The sequence below is a fragment of the Mustelus asterias genome, chromosome 2 (genome assembly GCF_964213995.1).
Source record: "Mustelus asterias chromosome 2, sMusAst1.hap1.1, whole genome shotgun sequence".
In the NCBI taxonomy this organism is placed as follows: Eukaryota; Metazoa; Chordata; class Chondrichthyes; order Carcharhiniformes; family Triakidae; genus Mustelus; species Mustelus asterias.
The window spans coordinates 121,667,253-121,691,561 of record NC_135802.1 but is presented as its reverse complement, the minus strand read 5'-3'; the positions used below and the strand labels follow the sequence as shown (position 1 = coordinate 121,691,561).

At 45.6% G+C, this 24,309-nt stretch overlaps 1 protein-coding gene across 1 annotated transcript in view; it reads right to left on the bottom strand.

The window, feature by feature from the left end:
* elovl2 (ELOVL fatty acid elongase 2) overlaps positions 1 to 24,309 on the bottom strand; it is a 174,121-nt gene that overhangs the window by 123,660 nt on the left and 26,152 nt on the right. Inside the window, exon 2 of the mRNA XM_078228631.1 lies at positions 1,129 to 1,192. Coding sequence (XP_078084757.1) covers positions 1,129 to 1,192 — 64 coding nt within the window. The remainder of the gene's footprint in view (positions 1 to 1,128; positions 1,193 to 24,309) is intronic.

Sequence of the window (24,309 nt, the reverse complement as noted above, 5' to 3'; positions counted from 1 at the left end):
AACACAGTAAGAGTTTTAACAACACCAGGTTAAAGTCCAACAGGTTTATTTGGTAGCAAATACCATTAGCTTTCGGAGCGCTGCTCCTTCGTCAGATGGAGTGGAAATATGCTCAAACAGGGCACAGAGACACAAAAATCAAGTTACAGAATACTGATTAGAATGCGAATCCCTACAACCAGCCGGATCTTAAAAATACAGACAATGTGGAGGGAGGGAGCATTAAGCACAGGTTAAAGAGATGTGTATTGTCTCCAGACAGGACAGCCTGCCTGGAGAGTAGTGAAGGTGATAACTATTCCGCAGCCACATCGTACCAATGCAATGCCTAGCCAAATTATCCAGTTATTTATTTTTAATTTGCTCAATTAAGAGGCAGGAGCAGGCAATTAAGAGGCGTGGAGGAACAGGGCATTTTTAAAATGTGCAGTTTTTAGACAACTCCAGAGGGCAGCACAGTGGTTAGCACTGCTGCCTCACAACGCCAGGGACCCGGGTTCGATTCCCAGCTTGGGTCATTGTCTGTGCGGAGTCCACATGCTCTCCCAGTGTCTGCATGGTTTCCTCCAGGTGCTCCAGTTTCCTCCCACAGTCTGAAAGACATGCTGGTTAGGTGCATTGGCCATGCTAAATTCTCCCTCAGTAATTGAACAGGTGCCGGAGTGTGGCGACTCGGGGATTTTCACAGTAACTTCATTGCAGTGTTAATGTAAGCCGACTTGCGACAAATAAATAAACTTTAAAACCTGAATTTGAGACACTGTGCTGTATCTATGTTCTATATATATCCGCCTTACACTTGGTGCATAGATCCACTTGAGTAAACATAACTCTCACTCAACTTCGTCTTCCAATTTAAGGTAAAGTCGCCATAGTCCCACATGACCATAGGCAAGGTTGAGAAGACAGGGCCTTCATGAATAACCTCAATCGGTACAGGAATTGAACCTGCGAGGTTGACGTCACTCTGCATCACGAACCAGCCGTCCAGCTAACTGAGCTAATCGATTCCCTGTTCATATTTATATATTCCTGTACTGTACGCAGCCCACAGTTCTACGCTTAACATAAGGTCTGCATGTCCTTCCTACACAGGTATCAGGCTTCAGTCTAATTACACTGACTTACCTCTCGGACCGAACATGTAGTCCACAAAAGTATTCACATGTTTGTCTAAGATTTCCATTTGGTTCTGAAAGAAATATTTAAAAACACTTTATTTTGTGTACAATATTTCAAGTCCAGTTATAAAACCTTAGCTATTAGCCTTAGTTCACTTTAGCTGCATGATTTCACTCACCTCAAAAGATTTCAATACTAATAGTAAAAATTAATTGCTATAAACCATTGTTGTTCTCTGAGAATGCTTGAAACACACCCAACCATTCATATGAACAGTAGCAAATATATGCAATTTAAGAGTTGCTGGTATCCTGTTAATGGATATCCGAGGAGCTATGAGCATCTTGTTAATTGAGGCTACAACAGATGTGTTCAAATTGAATGAGATAATTGTGAATTGAATTAGTTAAAGATCAGTGATTTGAGAAGACATGACATCTTGTTAGTGTATAGGAGAGACTGACATCCTGCTAACTGGGCCACTGAAGGTTAGGGCGCATACAATATTGAGACACAGGTATATTATTTATTGGGATCCCAGTGGATACCATCATCATATTAATATAAATGTTAAGGTATAGAACATAGAACATAGAACAGTACAGCACAGAACAGGCCCTTCGGCCCACGATGTTGTGCCGACCTTCATCTGAAACCAAGATCAAGCTATCCCACTCCCTACCATCCTGGTGTGCTCCATGTGCCTATCCAATAACCGCTTAAATGTTCCTAAAGTGTCTGACTCCACTATCACTGCAGGCAGTCCATTCCACACCCCAACCACTCTCTGCGTGAAGAACCTACCTCTGATATCCTTCCTATATCTCCCACCACGAACCCTATAGTTATGCCCCTCGTAATAGCTCCATCCACCCGAGGAAATAGTCTTTGAACGTTCACTCGATCTATCCCCTTCATCATTTTATAAACCTCTATTAAGTCTCCCCTCAATCTCCTCCGCTCCAGAGAGAACAGCCCCAGCTCCCTCAACCTTTCCTCATAAGACCGACACTCCAAACCAGGCAGCATCCTGGTAAATCTCCTCTGCACTCTTTCCAGCGCTTCCACATCCTTCTTATAGTGAGGTGACCAGAACTGCACGCAATATTCCAAATGCGGTCTCACCAAGGTCCTGTACAGTTGCAGCATAACCCCACGGCTCTTAAACTCCAACCCCCTGTTAATAAAAGCTAACACACTATATGCCTTCTTCACAGCTCTATCCACTTGAGTGGCAACCTTTAGAGATCTGTGGATATGGACCCCAAGATCTCTCTGTTCCTCCACAGTCTTCAGAACCCTACCTTTGACCCTGTAATCCACATTTAAATTAGTCCTACCAAAATGAATCACCTCACATTTATCAGGGTTAAACTCCATTTGCCATTTTTCAGCCCAGCTTTGCATCCTATCTATGTCTCTTTGCAGCCTACAACACCCCTCCACCTCATCCACTACTCCACCAATCTTGGTGTCATCAGCAAATTTACTGATCCACCCTTCAGCCCCCTCCTCTAAGTCATTAATAAAAATCACAAAGAGCAGAGGACCAAGCACCGATCCCTGCGGCACTCCGCTAGCAACCTGCATCCAGTCCGAAAATTTTCCATCCACCACCACCCTCTGTCTTCGATCAGACAGCCAGTTACCTATCCAATCGGCCAACTTTCCCTCTATCCCACACCTCCTTACTTTCATCATAAGCCGACCATGGGGGACCTTATCAAACGCCTTACTAAAATCCATGTATATGACATCAACCGCCCTACCTTCATCAACACACCTAGTTACCTCCTCAAAAAATTCTATCAAATTTGTGAGGCACGATTTGCCCTTCACAAATCCGTGCTGACTATCCCGGATTAATCCGCATCTTTCTAAATGGTCGTAAATCCCATCCCTAAGGACCTTTTCCATCAATTTACCAACCACCAAAGTCAGACTAACCGGTCTATAATTACCAGGGTCATTTCTATTCCCTTTCTTAAACAGAGGAACAACATTTGCCACTCTCCAGTCCTCTGGCACCATCCCCGTGGACAGCGAGGACCCAAAGATCAAAGCCAAAGGCTCTGCAATCTCATCCCTCGCCTCCCAAAGAATCCTAGGATACATTTCATCAGGCCTAGGGGACTTATCGACCTTCAGTTTATTCAAAACTGCCAATACATCCTCCCTCCGAACATCTATTTCCTCCAGCCTATTAGCCTGTAACACCTTCTCTTCCTGAAAAACATGGCCCCTCTCCTTGGTGAACAGTGTTGAAGTGAATCCTGGGACAAACATGCAACCTGTTACTAACAGGAGTAGATTCTAATGGACTCCTTAAAGGAGAACTGTTACCCAGATGAGCAGTTTCACATAACTGTCATGAAAATTCATGATGTGGAGATGCCGGCGTTGGACTGGGGTAAACACAGTAAGAAGTTTTTAAACTTCTTAATGAAAATTCATTGCCATTTGCTGGTTGCAGAGGTAACAGCAGATGTGCATTTAAAATTGAATTAATGTAATTCACTTACAATTCATTTAAAGATCAAAGATTGGAGAAAATGAAAATGCATCACAACAGGTTATTTAGCAGTTTCAAATACATTTTTCAGAAAGAACTTGTATTTATGTTACTCTTTATCAAGTCCTCAACACATCCCAAAATCCTGGAGAGGAGCGTTCAGTATTCTACTGTGCTGTATAATGTTCAACGTAAATACTTAGTGTGAAAACCACCAAGACTTACATGGGGAATCCCTAATTGCTCTCCCTGTGGGACTCGTGGAATACGAGTTCCCGTGGTAACAGGCAATTGCCTAATCAGGTGGAACTCGTATCCCGAGCCATTGATAAGGCAAACCCCTGAGCAGGTCCAGTGTTCTATCAATCTGGAGGAGACTTGTGTACATGTACCACAGGGTTGTGGTTTAACTTCTGCTTTGATAAATAAAATGGCGCTCGCTTCCTGAGTTATTATTCTTAGTTACATGCACAGTTCAATCCTTTATTTCTATCAATTGCTGTATGACAGTAGTAATACAAGTCCAGTACTCCAGAAAAAGTATCAGTACGGACAGATATCAGAACATAACAGTTAGGTTACAGAACCAGAGGCTTGTAGACATGAATTCCAATTCTACCAGGATCAGATGGGGAATTTAAACTCAGTTAATATAGCAAATTTGTAATAGCAAACTAGTATCAGTTACAGGGGCCATGAAATTGTCAGAAAAACACTAATGTCCTTTTAGGAAAGGAAATCTGCCATCCTTACTTGGTGTTACCTACATGAATATGTGACTCCAGACTCAAAGCAATATGGCTGCTCTGAACTGCCCTCTGGAACAGTTTCAGATTAAAGAATCACCCATTTAATACTGAGATAGCAAAAGATTTACTCTCTCAGAAGGTTGTAAATCTTTATAATTCTCTACCTCAGAACTGTAGAGACTGATGCATTGAATATTCAAGAAGGAGATGGACAGAATTTTGAACCAAACATGAGTCAAGGGTTATGGGGAGCAAGCAAGAAAGTGTAGTTAAGGCCAAGATCAGATCAGCCATGACCTTGTTGAATGGTGGAGCAGGCTCAAGGGGTCATATATCCTACACCTGCTCCGATTTCTTCTGTTATTTTGTTTTTATGTAGAAAGGAATGAAGAAAGACAAGAAAGAAACAGTTCTGATGAAAGATCAAAAATGATTCTCTCTCCACCAATGCTGCCAGTCCTGCTGAGTATTTCCAGCACTTTCTATTATTATTGAACGCTGAACAGAATGCTGTCTTATTCTGTTTTTTGGTAGAATGCTGTCTTAATTGTATGTTTGCGTGTCACATTCCAAGGCAAAGAAACTTAGAACTACACATTTCTTGCATATTAGCAAAACTGAAGTCCATGGCATTCATCTCCATCATTGGGTTCGTGGAGGAGCAGGGCATCATTGATGGTACCCAAATGATCAAAGGTGCCCAATGTGCAGCGTAAGAGACTCATCAACAAGAAGAAGGGGCTTGCTGTCTTGAAACATTCAGCTGCGTTGTGACAACAAGGGAGCATGTATGTGCTTGCAATCTTGCCAACTACTGTGACACCTTCATCTTCCAGAAAGTTCCAAAGGATTTGTAAAATGCCAACATAACACCCTTATTCAAAAGGAGGGAGAAAACAACAACAACAAAAACAATAAAAATCAGGTAACTACAGACCAGTTGGCCTAACTTCTGTCATTGGGAAAATGCGAGAGAATCATAGAATCTACAGTGCAGGAGACGACCATTTGGCCCCTCGAATCTGCACCGACCATAATCTCACCCAGACCCTATGCCCATAACCCCATACATTTACTTTAGCTAGTCCCCCTGACATGGCCAATCCACCTAACCTGCACATCTTTGGAGTGTGGGAGGAAACTGGAGCACCCGGGGGAACCCCATGCACACGGGGAGAATGTGCAAACTCCACACAGACAGTGACCCAAGCCGGGAATCGAACCTGGGTCCCTGCCGCTGAGAGGCAGCAGTGCTAACCACTGTGCTGCCCATTAGAAACTATTATAAAAGATGTAATAGTAGAGCATTGTGCACTGACCACCCAAGAGCTCCTTCCATGCTGGGTTGGTCTGTCATCTCTGCTTTTTCTCTGCGTAGAGGATGCCCCTCCTGGCCTCCATATCCTTCAGCTGGACTTCCAGGGAGGTGTCATGGAATCTAGAAGCTGGAGCTCCCTGTGATCTGCGCACATCACCTCCTAGGTGGGTAGTTGATGTCTGGGCAGCTTTTAAATATAGCGTGGCAATATGGCAGTGGGGTGGGTGACATCCAGTCTGCTCCACCGCGCGAAACATTGGGAACTACTACTGCATAATTAATTCGGCCAGCATCGAGAGATTCCCCATGACTTTCCAACAACCTCTGCATCGGAAAACACTCTCCCACCTCCACTATGAAACTTGATCCCAGAATGGAAATTTCCATCCTTTGTCTCATCTTAACTCTTCATAAATGAGTTATTTTCAATCCAAGTTTGAGCTCCTACCTGCATCTCTGCACAATCAACCACAGCATCTTGCTGCCGAAAGCTGCTCTCCCTTTCCCAGATGCTGGCAGAGTAACATGGCCAGTATTTTAGGACCCTTCCAACCCAGCAGGATATTACAATCCCTGCTGAAATAAATTTAAATGCTCTGCCTTATCAGCCGAGGGCAGATATGCAGTGACAGGGCTGTAAAATCAGAGCTATCCTAGAAACCCTTTCCCTCTCAGGAGCCCGTCTCCATAGCAATGTGAACAGGCCTTGTCCACAGGTAGAAATGCTGGTTTGCTCTCCTTGAGTCACAAATTCTCTTTTGACTTGGAAGTAAATGGAACATTTCAAGCACAAATGTTTACAATTTGACATTTTCAACACTTTTTGGAGACTACCTCAGCACACATACTATTGACACAAGTATAAAAATGGTCTTCCCAGCTAAACAATCTGGGTCCTTTTTTAAAATTATTTTATGGGATGTGGGCATTGCTGCTGAATTGCTTGTTAGGCCATTTCAGAGGGCGCTTAAGAGTCAACATCGCTGTGTTTCTGAAGTCACATATAAACCCGATCAGATAAGGACATTAGTAAACCAGATGAGGTTTTCTAACACTTGATGATCGATCACCATTATTGAGATTAACATTATATTCCAGATTTATAATTGAATTTAAATTCCACCAGCTGTCATGATGTGATCTGAATACATGTCCTCAGAGCCAGAGCATTACCCTGAGCCTCTGGATTACCACTCCCATCATCTTCCCGGTAATCTCTAACAATCAAACCCGCCAGGCTTGCTGTCATGCAGTCTTCAGAACAGGTCACAAGACCCCCTTTATTTTACCTTAAATTAAAGACAGTTAAAAAAACACAACAATTTTACAAACCTAATAATTGTAACAGTTGCATTGCTAACGATGGTGCAGCCTTGCCATGAATGCCTCTGCTCCTGCTGACTCTGCCTTCCATTAATATACAAGGCAGCTGCCATTATAAATCATGACACAATCCTCCACCAAATTGGAAAACTACCCACTTATGTCCTAGCTACAAAAAGCAGAACAAATCCAACCTACTCAAACATCACCTTAGCAGCCTAATTGCTGTTAACAAAATGCCAAGAGAAGTCACCAGCAGCAGTATCAAATGGCACTCACCTACCAACAACCTTTTCAACAACACATACTCAAGAAGCTCAACACTGGCCAGAATGAAACAAAATCATTTGAACAGCACCCCACTGATGTCCATTATGGCGGGTACCATGCTGTGGGCATCATAGAGGTGTGGCTGCAAGGGGATCAGAGCTGGGTGCTAAATATCCAAGGATACACATCCTATCAAAAAGGCAGAAAGGTAGACAGAGGGGTGGGGTTGCCTTGGCAGTAAGAAATGAAATTAAATTGACAGCAAGAAACAATGGAGGGTCAGAAGATGTAGAATCTGTGTGGGGAAAGTTGAGAAACCACAAAGGTAGAAAGAACATACTGGGAGTTATGTACAGGCCTCCAAGCAGTAGTCAGGATGTGGGGCACAAGATACACCAAGAGATTAAAAAGGCATGTAAGAAAGGCAAGGTTAAGGTGATCATGGGGGCTTCAATATGCAGGTGGGTCCCAAGAACAATAATTTGTGGAATGTCTACAAGATGCCTTTTTGGAGAAGTTTTGGTGGAGCCCACGAGGGAACAAGCAATTCTGGATTTGGTTCTATGTAATGAGGCAGACTTGATAAGGGAGCTTAAGGTGAAGGAACCTTTGGGAGGCAGTGACCATAATGTGATAGAATTCACCCTGCAGTTTGAGAGGGAGAAGCTGGAATCAGATGTAACAGTATTACAGTTGAGTAAAGGCAACTACAGAGACAAGGAGGAGGAGCTAGCCAGAGTTGCTTGGTAGAGGAGCCTAGTAGGGAGACAGTAGAACAGCAGGAGTTCCTAGGAATAATTTGGGAGACACAGGAAAATTTCATCTCAAGGAAGAAGCAGCACACTAAGGGGAGGGCGAGGCAACCATGGCTGACGAGGGAAGTCAGGGGCACCATAAAAGCAAAAGAAAAAGCATACAATATAGCAAAGATTAGCGGGTAGTGGGAAGCTTTTAAAGACCAACAGGGGACAACTAAAAAAAAGAAATGACGAGGTGGGGGTGGGGGGACTGCTGAAATACAAGGGTAATCTAGCCAGGAATATAAGTGGTGTTTTTTTTTACATATATAAAGGGTACAAGACAGGCAAGAGTGGATACTGGACGCTGGAAAAGGCACTAGAGAAGTAATGGGGAACACAAAAATGGCAGAGGAACTTTGCACCAGTCTTTACAGTAGAAGGCACCAGTAACGTACCAAAAGTGGGCAGAGGTGAGTGTGGTGGCCATTACAAAGGAGAAGGTGCTACGGAAGTTGAAAGGTCTGAAGCTGGATAAATCACCTGGACCAGATGGACTACACCCCAGAATTCGGAAGAGATAGTGGAGGCATTTGTGGTGATCGTTCGAGAATCACTGGAGTCAGGGAGGGTCCAGAGGACTGGAAAATCGCTAATGTAACACCCCTGGTTAAGAAGGGAGGCAGGCAAAAGATGGGAAATTACAGGCCGGTTAGCCCGACCTCGGTCGTTTGTAAGATTATTAAGGATGAGATTTAGGAAGTGCATGGTAAAATAGGGTGAAGTCAGCATGATTTCATCAAGGGGAGGACATGACTGACAATGTTATAATTCTTTGAGGAGGTAATGAGCAGGTTAGACAAAGGAGAGCCAATGGATGTTATCCACTTGGATTTCCAGAAGGCCTTTGACAAGGTACCGTACAGGAGGCTGCTGACTAAGACAAGGGCCTATGGTGTTAGAGGCAAGATACTAGCATGGAGAGAAGATTTTGCTCACTGGTAGATGGCAGAAAGTGGGGATAAAAATGTCCTTTTCTGGATGGCAGCTGATAACTAGTGGAGTTTCTGTAGTCAGTGTTGGGACCACAACTTTTCACTGTATACATAAATGACCTAGATGAAGGAACTAAGGGCATTGTGGCTAAGTTTCCAGATGATACAAAGATAGGCAGGGAGATAGGTAGCATGGAAGAGGCAGGGAGGCTGCAGAAGGACTAGGACAAGTTAGGGAAGTGGCAGATGGAATACAAAGTGTGAGATTATGCACTTTGGTAGGAAGAGGAGGTGTAGACTATTTTCTAAATGGGGAAAGAATTCAGAAATCGGAAGCACAGAGACTTGGGAATTTTAGTTCAGGATTGTCTTAAAGTTAACTTGCAGGTTGAGTTAGTAGTTAGGAAGGCAAATGCAACATTAGCATTCATTGAGACGACTAGAATACAAAAGCAGGGATGTACAGCTGAGACTTTGGTGAGACGACATTTAGAATATTGCAAGCAATTTTGGGCCCCATATCTAAAGAAGGATGTGCTGGCCTTGGACCGAGTCCACAGGAGGTTCACGAGAATGATCCCGGGAATGAAAAGCTTGACGCATGAGGAGCACCTGAGGACTCTGGGTTTGTACTTGATGAAGTATAGAAGGACGAAGGGGATCTCATTGAAACTTACAGAATAATGAAAGACTGGGATAGAGTGGACATAAGGAAGATGTTTCCATTAGTACGAGAGACAAGGACCCGAGGGCACAGCCTCAGAGTAAATGGATGACCCTTTACTACTGAGAGGAGGAGGAATTTCTTCAGCCAGAGGGTGGTGAATCTATGGACTTCATTGTCACAGAAGGCAGTGGAGGCCAGGTTATTGTGTATAATTAAGTCAGAGATAGATAGGTTCTCGAATGGTTAAGGGATCAAAGGTTATGGGGAAAAAGCTGGAGAATTGAGTTGAGAAACTTATTGGCCACGATTCAATGGCAGAGCAGACTCGATGGGCCAAATGGCCTAACTCTGCTCCTAAATCATATGGTCTTACCTTTTACCAGTGACTTGAGAGTCTGGCATCTCACAATCTCCTTTCTGTAACCTGTTGACGTTAGTAAACTATATTTACAAAGCTTTTATTAAGATCATAAAAGAGGCAATTACAAGTTTGCTCAATTTAAGTAAGTCCACAAAGGAAATTGAATTTAGCCATCAGCAATAATCCTGATTAATTGTACCTCTTAGAACTAGCAAATCATCTCATCAATAAGCCTATAATACAAACCAGCATAATCTACCACTTCTGTGGGAATTTCAAGGATCATATTTAAAGGGCAACATTCCATAAACAAGTGCATAAGAAGCGTTTCATAAAAAAGACTAGCCAGCTCTTTTGAATGTTGCCAGGGGACAATAGATTTTGTGTCCATGGTCCAAGCTGCCTTTGGGCATTACTCCAGCTGTCAAGAATTTAACACCATTTCAAGTCTGGGATTAACGTGCATGAGACAGCCTTTGCAGTCGCAGACCATGTGGATCACAAAGGATTTCCCACCACGTGTTTCAGAGCTGCTACTCTGCATAATACAATATGACCTTGTAAAAGACCTTGAAACTGTTACTGTGAGATTGTTTTCTGCATTTACATCTGTATGCGAAAAAAATTAATGCCATTATGTCCTGCAACAAAAGTAATTTTCAAAAAATGTCTCACTTGAGCACTCTTTAAAAAAGTCCACCCACTGGGAAAATAAAAATTGGTAATCTTGGAAAAACTTTGCATTCATCATTTCACTGCTAAGCTTGATGATCTGAAACACACAGCTTCACTGGTTTCTGACAATGCACTTTAAACGATCAGTTACAAGTGCAAACTTAACGGCCCAAACCTTCAGAGAGTTTATGACTCAAGATGCACCCCATGGAAATCCTGACGCACTGGCCTCCAAGGGAATTGCCCGGGTAGTTTCAACTTCCAATGGGCAATTCCTCTGCTCCAACTCTGACCTAGGCTTTGGACAGTTCCAATAACCGACCTCAATAACAACAATGCAGGAAATAAAAGGTCGAAAAATCCTAATTTAACTCTTGGATAACTATAAAACTGACCTCCCAATTACTCACACTGACCCTCTGACCCAAATCGACTACTTCCCTCCAATCACCCAATAAAGCCCCCCAACATGACCCAACTACCCCCCACCATCTGACAACTCCCTCGACCGGACCCGACTAGCCCTCAACCTAACTACTCTCCCAATCGGACCCACCTACCCATCTCAACAACACCATTCACCTATCCACCTTCCACCTCACCCACCTATCCACACTAAACCTCCCCCTCGCCCCCTCTCTTTCTTCCTCCCCCCCCCCCCACCCTTTCTCCCACCCTCAACCTTACCCATTCATTAACACTCACACTGGACCTTTAAACTTACCAGTGCCATAAAAAGCAGCATGTCATGTCTCTCACTGACTCTACACTGCTGTAATAGATTGTCCTGATAGACACTGTGTTCTGTATGTTTGGTAAAGCTGGACTCAAGAAGGCCCACCAAAAAATGTGAGCAACATCTAGGCAGGGAAAAGTTTTAAGAGATGCTGCTAATGGAGGCCAACATTTAAGCATGGGTATATAATGGCCATTAACAGTGAGAGAAACAACCAAGGATGGAAACAGTTGTGTATATGAAATAAAGAATTACACTGAGGCCGTACTTTTATTGTTTTCTGAACATCCCATAGTCCTGCACAGTAACTTTTGAAGTGTAGTGATTGTAAGAAATGAGGCGGCTAATTTGCACACGTAATTGGTGGTTGTAGTGCAGATTTGCGGCGGACTGAAAAGTTTGAGCATGTAGATATTAAGCAAGAGGATGTGTTGGAGCTTTTGAAAAGCATCAAGTTAGATATGTCGCCGGGACCGGATGAGATGTACCCCAGGCTACTGTGGGAGGCGAGGGAGGAGATTGCTGAGCCTCTGGCGATGATCTTTGCATCATCAATGGAGACGGGAGAGGTTCCGGAGGATTGGAGGATTGCGGATGTTGTTCCTTTATTCAAGAAAGGGAGTAGAGATAGCCCTGGAAATTATAGACCAGTGAGTCGAACCACAGTGGTTGGTAAGTTGATGGAGAAGATCCTGAGAGGCAGGATTTATGAACATTTGGAGAGGTATAATATGATTAAGAATAGTCAGCATGGCTTTGTCAAAGGCAGATCATGCCTTACGAGCCTGGTTGAATTTTGAGGATGTGACTAAACACATTGATGAAGGAAGAGCAGTAGATGTAGTATATATGGACTTCAGCAAGACATTTGATAAGGTGCCCCATGCAAGGCTTATTGAGAAAGTGAGGGGGCATGGGATCCAAGGGGACATTGCTTTGTGGATCCAGAACTGGCTTGCCCACAGAAGGCAAAGAGTGGTTATAGATGGGTCATATTCTGCATGGTGGTCAGTCACCAGTGGAGTGCCCCAGGGATCTGTCTTGGGACCCTCACTCTTGGTGGTTTTTATAAATGACCTGGATGAGGAAGTGGAGGGATGGGTTGGTAAGTTTGCTGATGACACAAAGGTCGGAGGTGTTGTGGATAGTGTGGAGGGATGTCAGAAGTTGCAGCGAGACATTGATAGGATGCAAGACTGGGCAGAGAAGTGGAAGATGGAGTTCAACCCAAATAAGTGTGAGGTGGTTCATTTTGGCAGGTCAAATAGGATGGCGGAATATAATATTAATGGTAGGACTCTTGGCAGAGTGGAAGATCAGAAGGATCTTGGGGTCCAAGTTCGTAGGACGCTCAAAGCAACTGTGCAGGTTGAGGCTGTGGTTAAGAAGGCATATGGTGTACTGACCTTCATCAATGAAGGAATTGAGTTTAGGAGTCGTGAGATAATGTTGCAGCTATATAAGACCCTGCTCAGACCACACTTGGAGTACTGTGCTCAGTTCTGGTCGCCTCATTACAGGAAGGATGTGGAAGCCATAGAAAGGGTGCAGAGGAGATTTACAAGGATGTTGCCTGGGTTGGGGAGCATGCCTTATGAGGATAGGTTGAGTGAGCTTGGCCTTTTCTCCTTGGAGAGACGAAGGATGAGGGGTGACCTGATAGAGGTGTATAAGATGTTGAGAGGTATTGATCGAGTGGATAGTCAGAGGCTTTTTCCCAGGGCTAAAATGGTTGCCACATGAGGACACAGGTTTAAGGTGCTGGGGAGTAGGTACAGAGGAGATGTCAGGGGTAAGGTTTTCACCCAGAGGGTGGTGGGTGTGTGGAATGGGCTGCCAGCAACGTCGGTGGAGGCGGATTCGATAGGGTCTTTTAAGAGACTTTTAGATAAGTACATGGAACTTAGTCAGATAGAGGGTTATAGGTAAGCCTAGTAATCGCTAAGGTAAGGACATGTTCGGCACAACTTTGTGGGCTGAAGGGCCTGTATTGTGCTGTAGTTTTTCTATGTTTCTATGTAATTCAGTGATGTTGACAGATGTAAATATTAGCCAGAATACTGGGAAACACTTCTGCAATAGAACCATGCAAGTTTTTACATCCACCTCAGAGGATCGGCAGGCTTTTGATTTAACTTTTTATCGGAAAGCCTGCACCTCCAATTACGTAGCACTCCCACAGTACTGCACTGGAGTGTCAGTATGGATTATGGGCTCATGTTTCTGCAGTGGACTCAAATCTATGACCTTCGAACTGTAAAGAAAGAATGCCTCTCACTGAGCCACAATGACATATTACTGATGTCCAAGTCCAATGCATCATGGACACTGGCTGTTTAAGAGAGCAGAGAGGATCAGGTGCTACAAACACTTAGTTACGTCAATGCCTTAGAATTACACATGCAAATAGGTCTGGCAGTGAGACACCAAAGTTGCTGAAATTGCAAAGTCCAGGGGTAATTAACCGTAATACAATGCACTTCAGATAGCTGAGTTTAGTGCAGTAATCTAAAAAGTCTTCAGAGAACTTTCTCTTACTAATTAATTCTTCACACACCAAGTAACAATAAGATGCTGTCGAAGACTGCAAAGTGCAGGATGGTTGTATACCAATTCCTCATTTAGCACTTCTGATGTGTTCCTAAAAACAGTGCTCAACAAAAATCACTTTCCCACACGTTAAGGATATAAAATTGCTGTCCGGTAATTTTTACATTAAAAATATATTGGCTGCTTTAAACCCAAATAGTACAGAAATCCTCTTTCTACTTACTGGATGAAATTTTCCAATGTTTTGGCCAAGCGTTAGCTTGGGTGCAAAAGCAGGGTGTAGTCCACAGGCTTCACTGCCACTATTCATAGAACATAGAACATAGAAACATAGAAAGCCACAGCACAAACAGGCCCTTCGGCCCACAAGTTGCGCCGATCATATCCCTACCTCTAGGCCTTTCTATAGCCCTCAATCCCATTAAATCCCATGTACTCATCCAGAAGTCTCTTAAAAGACCCCAACGAGTTTGCCTCCACCACCACCGACGTCAGCCGATTCCACTCACCCACCACCCTCTGAGTGAAAAACTTACCCCTGACATCTCCTCTGTACCTACCCCCCAGCACCTTAAACCTCCCATCATATTTTTTGACATTCGATCAAAAAAAACCCCAAGATGTGCATCCCACGATGTCACGCTAGCTGGGCGGGTTCTAGGGTGCCCCGATGGAAAAAAAATAGAAAAAAAGGACACCACGAAAACAGTCCCTGACACGAACTGCAGCACCCGCCCCCCCCCCCCCACCCCACCCCACCCCCACCAGTTCCCTCCCATCACAGAACTCACTCTCTCCATCTCACCCTTCCCTCTCTCAAACCCCTCACTCTGTCCCGCTCACCACTTCCTTCTCTTGACACCCCTCACTGTTCCCTCTACCACACTCTTGCTTCCTCCCACTGACCTTCCCTCACCACCTTACTCACACCCTTCTGCGCATCACCTCTCTTGCAAGCCCTTGCCAAGCAAGGCAGCAAGCAAGAGGGTGCAAAGTGATCAGGAAGGATGGTGAAGAAAGCATTGTTATGGTTGAAAAAAAACATACGAGCAGTTACAATGTGTGTTCCATTAATGATTTGGAGGAAGGAACTGAAGGCACTGTTGCTAAGTTTGCATTGTCGTTTTTGCACAGTTAGTGAATAGTACATGTGTACTGTATCATCTTACAGACCTTAGCTCACTCACACCGGGAAGTCGAATAAATAATGCATGGAGACCTCCTGACAGATCGTCTATCTGCACTGGATAGTGAATTCTGCTGGTGAGATCATAGTATCCAAAAAGGAATATTATGTTCTTCTCTTCACAGTGATGCGCGTTATCATACATGAGGCTTGATGCTCGGGAAATAAAGGCTTTTATTTGCTGTAACGAAGCAGCCAACAATTATATACACGATCCCAGACTGAGGGGTCCCAGCCAGAGCAGGGACCTTTATACCTCTCCCAGGAGGCGGAGCCCGACTGGGATGTACCACAACACTACAATACAAAGGTGTAACAACCACACCCTAACCCCAACAGCAACAAGTAGCACAACCCATCCCTAACCCAACAGCAACATATGTACATTCTTGTAGTACTGGCCAGACCCTGGCTCAGTACTATCCAGTGGGAACCAACGATGGTTCACCACATTCACCCCTCCTTTGAGAACAAAGGCCGGCGGGGTACAAAAACAGAATAATTTGTCATCAGTCTACAAGTTCAGACGGTCAGGGGGACCGCACCGTCGTTGTGACCTCCTCAATACCGGCGGTGACACCGGAGTAGGCACTTGCGGTGGCATTCTCCCCAAGGCGATGTCCAGCTGTTCCTCCACAGACTCACAGGCCGGTTGACCCTGAGGTGACGGTAGTCCATGGAGTCCCGACACGCCCTGAAGTGGCGACCATCCTCTGGACTCAGGCAAGCTGTACACGGGAGTAAAAGGGTTAAGCAATGGTCCCGATGCTGCCCGCGCCGTGTCCGGGGGAGAAACAAGAGTTAAAGGGTTTGTAACAGGGGGTATGGGAGCGACAGGGGTTGCTACGTCCCCTGCTGGCGCCAGGTCTCGGATAGAGACCGTGTCCTCTCGCCCGTCAGGGTATGCCACATAGGCATACTGAGGGTTGGCGTGGAGGAGATGGACCTGTTCGACCAACGGGTCGGACGTGCGGGCCCTTACATGTCGCCGCAGGAGGACAGGTCCTGAGTACGTCAACCAAGACGGTAAAGAGGTCCCCGAGGAAGACTTCCGAGGGAATGAAAACATCCTCTCATGGGGAGTAGCATTGGTTGCCGTACACAGGAGTGAGCGAATAGAATGGAGCGCATCAGGGAGCACCTCTTGCCAACGGGAGACTGGAAGGCTTTTTGACTTCAACGCCAGTAAGACAGCCTTCCAGACTGTAGCATTCTCACATTCCACCTGTCCGTTACCCCTAGGGTTGTAGCTCGTGGTCCTACTAGAGGCAATCCCATATGAGAGCAGGAATTGCCTCAAGTCATCGCTCATGAACGACGAGCCCTGTCGCTGTGAATGTAGCCGGGGTACCCGAACAGGGTAAAGAGATCACGGAATGCCTTGATAACCGTGGCAGCGGATGTATCAGAGCAGGGAACAACAAAAGGGAATCTAGAGTACTCGTCAATGATGTTGAGGAAGTACACATTCCGATCTGTTGAGGGAAGGGGGCCCTTAAAATCGACACTGTCTCTCGAAGGGACGAGTGGCCTTGACTAAATGTGCCCGGTCAGGTCGGTAAAAGTGCGGTTTGCATTCCGCGCAAACCCGACAGCTTCTTGTTACGGACCTGACGTCCTCCACCGAGTAGGGCAGATTGCGGGCTTTTATAAAGTGGTAGAGCCGAGTGACCCCAGGATGGCATAGGTCATTATGGAGAGCCTGCAAACGGTCCTCCTGTATACTGGCACATGTTCCACGCGAGAGGGCATCCGAGGGCTCATTGAGTTTCCCTGGACGATACATGATGTCATAGTTATAGGTGGAGAGTTCAATTCTCCACTGCAAGATCTTGTCATTCTTGATCTTGCCCCTCTGCGTGTTATTAAACATGAACGCCACGGACCGCTGGTCTGTGATCAGGGTGAACCGTTTTCCCGCCAGGTAATGGCGCCAGTGCCTGACGGCCTCCACAATGGCCTGGGCCTCCTTTTCCACCGCTGAATGCCGGATTTCGGGGCCTTGGAGGGTGCGGGAAAAAAATGCGACGGGCCTGCCCGCCTGGTTAAGTGTGGCGGCCAGGGCGAAATCAGATGCATCGCTCTCCACCTGAAAGGGGATGGACTCATCAACAGTGTGCATCGTAGCTTTCGCGATGTCGGCTTTTAATTTATCGAAGGCCAATCGGGCCTCTGGCGTTAGGGGAAAAGTAGTGGACTTAATGAGCGGACAGGCTTTGTCCGTGTAATTGGGAACCCACTGCGCATAATAAGAGAAGAAGCCTAAGCATCTTCTCAGTGCTTTGGCACTAGTGGGCAAGGGAAGTTCAGAAAGGGGGTGCATACGGTCTGGATCAGGGCCAATGACCCCGTTTTCCACCACATATCCTAGGATGGTTAAACAGCGCGTACGAAACACACACTTCTCCCTGTTGTAGGTCAGGTTCAGGCGAGATGCAGTGCGTAGGAAATTCAGGGGATTAGTGTCGTGGTCCTGGCCGCAGATGGTGACATTATCCAGGTACGGGAAGGTAGCCCGCAGCCCGTTCTGGTTCACCATTCGGTCCATAGCACGCTGGAAGACCGAGACCCCATTGGTGACACCAAAGGGAACCCTGAGAAAGTGATACAAGCGACCATCCACCTCAAAAGCCGTGTATTGTCGGTCCTCTGGGCGAATGGGGAGTTGGTGGTAGGCAGACTTGAGGTCTATGGTGGAGAACACCCGGTACTGCGCAATCTGATTGACCATATCAGATATGCGCGGGAGGGGATACACATCCAGCTGTATCGATTAATGGTCTGACTATAGTCAATGACCATCCGGGGTTTGTTCCCGCTCTTGACCACCACGACCTGCGCCCTCCACGGACTAGTGCTGGGTTGTATGATCCTTTCTTTGAGGAGCCGCTGAACCTCAGATCTAATGAAGATCCGATCCTCAGCGCTGTAACGCCTACTTTTAGTCGCAATGGGCTTGCAGCCTGGCACAAGATTCTGGAACAGGGAGGGTGTGGTGATCTGCAGCGTCGAGAGGCTACAGGCAATTTGGAGGCTGCTGTTCTCCCACTGACAGTGAAGGGAGTGGCCCACCGTACTGTAGGGTTACACTCCTCAAGTGGACCATGAAGTTTAGTCCGAGAAGTATTGGCGCGCAAAGGTACGGCAACACTAGGAGCTTGAAACGCTCGTAAACTGTGCCTTGCACCGTCAAAGTTACCACGCAACTCCCTAGCACGGTGACAGACCGGGACCTTGATGCCATAGAAATTGTCTGTTTGGCAGGTTGAATCCGGAGTCCACACCGCTTCACAGTGTCTGGGTGGATAAAGCTCTCAGTTCTCCCGCTGTCAAACAGACAATAAATCACGTGGTCATTTACCTGGATGTTCATCATAGATTTGTCAAGTCTATGAGGCTTGGCCTGGTCCAGGATGATCGACGCCACCATTGGTTCATGAGCGCCACTGCAGGCAGCTGAAATCGACGAGGAGGACCCCTGCTGGTCGTTCGCGGTCGGTGCCGACCAACATGGCCACTCCCATAGGTCGCACGTGGGTGATGGCGCCAAACTCAGCGACCCCTGGTGGTCACACACCTCCGACTCCGTCGACCGTAATGGCATCGTCCTGGCCTCGCACGTGGACGAACCCCTCGATGATTTCGACGACGAAGAGCCGGGCTCTGAAGAATCGCAGGCCGCACTGCCGTTCCTAGATTTAGATCGGCACACTTTCGAATAGTGCCCCTTCTTACCGCAGGCGGAGCACAACACAGCCTTAGCGGGACACCATTGCCGAGTATGCTTCGCTCCCCCACAGAAGTAACACCGCGGGCCCCTGGAGCTGCTGCCGTCGTCTGGCCCGAGTGTGAGCACGCCATTACGCAGCATTTCGAACCCGAGGGACGAGGAGGGATTGGCGACTGCTCCTGCCACGTTGTCTCCACGTGGTCTTCAGGATACAATACTAAGCTTTTGGAGGCCATCTCCAGCATCTCCGCTAGCTCGATTGCCTGGGTAAGGTCAAGGTTACCTTTCTCCAGTAGTTTAAGTCGAATGTACGACGATTCGACTCCCGCCACAAACGCATCTCGGGCGAGGTCGTTCATACTCTGCTCAGCCGACACCGCTTTGCAGTTACAGCCCCTGGCTAGCTGTAGGAGCTCATTCGCATATTCCTCCATCGTTTCACCAGACTGCCATCGTCGAGTGGCTAAGAGGTAACGAGCATGTATTTCGTTGGGCGGTTTGATATAACGCTTCTTCAGAAGCTCGACGGCCTTTGTGTAATCGGTGGCCGCACGGATCACGAGGTAGACAGTGTCGCTTACCCTCGCATGGAGGACCCGGAGTCTGTCATCATCAGTGGTGACCGCTGCGGAGACTGCTAGGTAGTCTTTGAAACACTTCAGCCAGTGGTCGAAGGTGTTAGAGGCGCCCACCGCACGTGGATCTAGTGTACGGTAGCACGGCGGCACGGTAGCACAGTGGTTAGCACTGCTGCTTCACAGCTCCAGGGTCCCGGGTTCGATGCTCGGGCCGCTGTCTGTGTGGAGTTTGCACATTCTCCTCGTGTCTGCGTGGGTTTCCTCCGGGTGCTCCGGTTTCCTCCCACAGTCCAAAGATGTGCGGGTTAGGTTGATTGGCCAGGTTAAAAATTGCCCCTTAGAATTCTAAAATGCATAGGTTAGAGGGATTAGCGGGTAAAATATGTGGGGGTAGGGCCAGGTGGGATTGTGGTCGGTGCAGACTCGATGGGCCGAATGGCCTCCTTCTGTACTGTAGGGTTTCTATGATTTCTATGATTTCTATGACAGATATTTATCCTCTTTAGTCTCAGGAGAAGTCCCAGAGAACTGGAGAATAGCCAATGTTGTTCCTTTGTTTAGCCAGTGTTGTTCCTTTGTTTAAGAAGGGCAACAGGAATAATCCAGGAAATTACAGGCTGGTGAGCCTTACGTCAGTAATTATTGGAAAAGTTTCTTGGGGGCAGGATTTACTCACATTTGGAAGGATGTTTTTTTTGTGGGGGAGGTCATGTCTCAGTTTTGATTCAGTTTTTTGAGGAAGTGACAAAGATGATTGATGAGGGCAAGGGCAGTTGTCTTACATGGACTTTAGCAAGGCCTTTCATAAGGTCCCTCATAGCAGGCTGATACAGAAGCTGAAATCACATGGAATCCATGGTGAGCTTGCTGAATAGAAGACAGAGTAGCGGTGGGTGTTTTTCTGACTGGAGATCTGCGACCAGCGGCGTTCTGCAGTGATCAGCACTGGACCCGTACTGTTGGTAATATATCATTTGGAGGAGAATGTAAGATAGTCTGAGTAGCAAGTTTGTGAACGACACAAAGTTATGGGGGGAGTTGCAGATAGCAAGGAGGATTGCCAGAGGATACAGCAGGATATAGATAGGCTGGAGACTTGGGCGGAGAAATGGCAGATGTAACTTATTCCGGCCAAATGTGAGGTGATGCATTTTGGAAGATCTAATGCAGGAGGGAAATATACAGTAACCCATCAGAGTATTAACATACAGCAGGAACTAGACATACAGGTCCACAGTTCCCTGAAAACGACAACACAAGTGGATAAGATGGTCAAGGTGGTAAATGGCATGCTTACCTTTATCAGTTGGGGCATAGGGTATAAAAATTGTCATGTTGCAGCTGTATCAAATTTTAGTTAGGCCACATTTGGAATATTGAGTACATTTCTAGTCACCACACTGCCAGATGGATATGGAGGCTTTGGAAAGGGTATAGAAAAAGTTTGCCATGATGTTGCCTGGTTTGGAAAGTATTAGCGATGAGGAGATTGGACAAACTTGATTTATTTTCACTTGAATGTCGAAGGCTGAGGAGCGACCTGATAAAAGTTTACAGGATTTTGAGATGCCTGGATAAAATGGATAGTCAGAGTCTTTTTCCCAGGGTAGAAATGTCAATTACTCGGGGACATAGGTTTAAAGTTAAAGGGGGAAGTTTAAAGAAGATGCAAGAGACAAGTTTTTACAAAGAGGGTGGTAAGTTCCTGGTATGTGCTGCCAGAGGAGGTGGTAGAAGCAGATACAATAGCAATGTTTAAGAGACAACTTAACAGAATAGGCAGGGAATAGAGGGATATGGACCGCAAAGAAGCAAAAAGGTCTTGAGTTTAGAAAGGCATCATGTGTCAGCGCAGGTTTGGTGGATCGAAGGACCTGTTCCTGTGCTGTATTGTTCTTTAAAAAGTGACCTCCCTATTTTTCTTATGAAAATGTACAACCTCACATTTGTGCCTATTATATGCCCATTCTGCCACTTTATTAATGTCCTCCTGTTGTTACAATCTTCCTCAGTATTGACTATTCCCTCAAATTGGTTTCATCCACAAATTTAGAAATATTTTTTCATTCCAAAGTCCAAAATGTTAATGTGAACAAATTAACTGGTTATTTATTTTAATTGCCATTACTTGTCCCATGCTATGCACAATTTGGCTGTTGCATTTACCCACAATGCTGGTGCTTAGCAACCAATAGCAACAGATGAGGCACAACAGCACAATAGGGTGCACAGCATCAGTTCTTGGCTTTTCTGCCCATTTATGCAATTGGCCAGTATTAGATTTCCTTGTCAAATTTACATTGAGAACTGTTTTTCATGTTTCATTTCTGTTATGAATTTGAACAATTAACATTTTCTTCACATTTAGAGTATGAAAGACTGAAAGAGAAGCAATATCCGAACAGTAAATGAATAAGCTCGACCCTTTGAGGAGAAATGTGGTCAAATAACATTGAGAATGAAGGAAAGATAATAAAGTTCAAGGAGTATTTGACCAGGGAGGAAAAATATTGATTTGCTTTCCAAGGATTCTTAAGAATCAAAGTCCCACAGAATTTTGAATTTAATATGGAGAAAGAAAATGTCGGTGCATTTAAAGAAACATTGCCTTAGCCAGGTAGCACCTTAAAGTTTGGGCCACTGATCACAGCATGAAAGGTTCACTGTATATTAGTGAGGTTCCACACTACAAGCAAACCCAGTGCCCATATTTAAAATAGGAATAGCTATAAAAAGTTACATTTAAATGAAAATTGGAAACCACATGAAGTGTTTACTGGAGGTGTGCCTATATGACAATAGCTTAAGAATAAATATCCAATATGGATTTAAAATAGCATAGTGCTGTTTAATAGCCCTAAGGTTGTTACAGGTACAGCAGATATTAGAGGCTGGATTTTGGCTAATGAAGGCACGTAGCCTTGCAGTTTTTGCTCCCAGTTAAGTGGGTGTGGGATGGCATTAGGCCTGCCAACCCTGGAAGCTGTGCGGAGACAGCCAGTGCCAAATGCTGGTTAAAAGGATGCCTAGTTCACAGGGGCTTTTCTGATATTAAAAGTTGTTAGGTCCTCTTGCACTTACCCTTCACATTCATTTATCTCTCACCCACACCCCATGGTCTGTATTATCCCCTCAATACCAACTCTTGCCCCACAACCCATCCGCCCCAATACCCTCCACACCACTTAAACTCACCGGCATCCACCATGGGCAGACCTCTGAAGCCATGTGGAGATCAAAACAAACTTCTGACAGTTCAGCTCTCAGTACTAAAACGTGACAGTGAAAACACTATTCAAAGCTTTTAAATCCCAAGTAATTAATCTAGCCACAAAGACAGCTATTTCTTTAAAAGCTTCTAAGCTGTCAAACAGTGAACTTAGAAACTGCTGATGAGATAATTGTAACTTTTAGAACTCAGCCAAGCATTAATCATAACCTAATAATAACACTGATGTCAAAGATCTCTGTTGAAATTGTAGCAACAGATGATAAAGTTTTTTTTTCCTAAACTATGCCTGTCAGTCAAAGAAGTCTAGTCTAGCTGAATGTCGTATATTTTTTTAAAAATACTCACCACTGACATCGGCATGGTGGCACCGTGATTAAACTACTGCCTCGTAGTGCCAGGGACCAGGTTCGATTCCATCCTTGGGTGAATGTCTGTGTGGAGTTTGTACATTCTCTGTCTGCATGGATTTCCTCCAGGTGCTCTGGTTTCCTCACACAGTCCAAAGAAGTGCAGGTTAGGTGGATTGGTAATGCTAAATTGACTCTTATTGTCCCAAGATGTGTAGCTTATGGGGGTTAGCGGGGTAAAGATGTGGGGTTACAGGGAAATGGTCTGGGTAAGATTCTCTGTCAAAGAGTTGGTGCAGACTTGATGGGCCAAATGTCCTCCTTCTACACTGTAGGGATGCTATGGGTACGAGCTTACGACCTCATCCTGCCCGTTGTTTGACAAGACAAGGTGGTTGGATTGGTGAGAGGCATAAAATCTGGTTTGTGCCCAGTTTCTCACCTCCTCCGATCATACTGACCCTGTTTAGCCAGCAAAACTGACTTCATGCCCAGAAAAGGAGCAAAGCCAATTTCAATATTACTGACATAATTTGCATGAGAAGAGTCCAGGCTCAGTTGCACTTACCTGCTCGCCAGTCGAGCTTCTCACCGGCAGGAATCACAGCTGATCTCCACCAGCAGAGACCAGACGTGAAGGCCTTGCAGGGGCGGAAAAAAAAAGTCGGATTTGATTTACTGTCACATGTATTAGTATACAGTGAAAATTATGGTTTCTTGCGTGCTATTTAGTCAAAGCATACATAGAGAAGGGAAGAACAAAGAACAGTACAGCACAGTAACAGGCCCTTTGGCCCTCCAAGCCTGCGCCGATCATGATGTCTGCCTAAACTAAAACCACATGCAGTTACGGAGTCCATATCCTTCCATTCCCATCTTATGTATTCTATTTGCCCCTTAAATGCCGCTATCGTAGCTGCTCCCACCATCTCCCCGGGCAGCGCATTCCAGGCATCCGCCACCCTCTGTGTTAAAAAAACTTGCCTCGCACATCTCCTCTAAACCTTCGCCCACGCACTTTAAACCTATGTCCCCTAGTACTTGACTTTTCTACCCGAGGAAAGGAGAGAGAGTGCAGAATGTAGTGTTAGTCATAGCTCGGGTGTAGTGAAAGATCAAATTAATGCGAAATAGATCCATTCAAAAGTCTGATGGCAGCAGGGAAGAAGCTGTTCTTGAGTCGATTGGGATATGCCCTCAGATTTTTGTATCTTTTTCCCC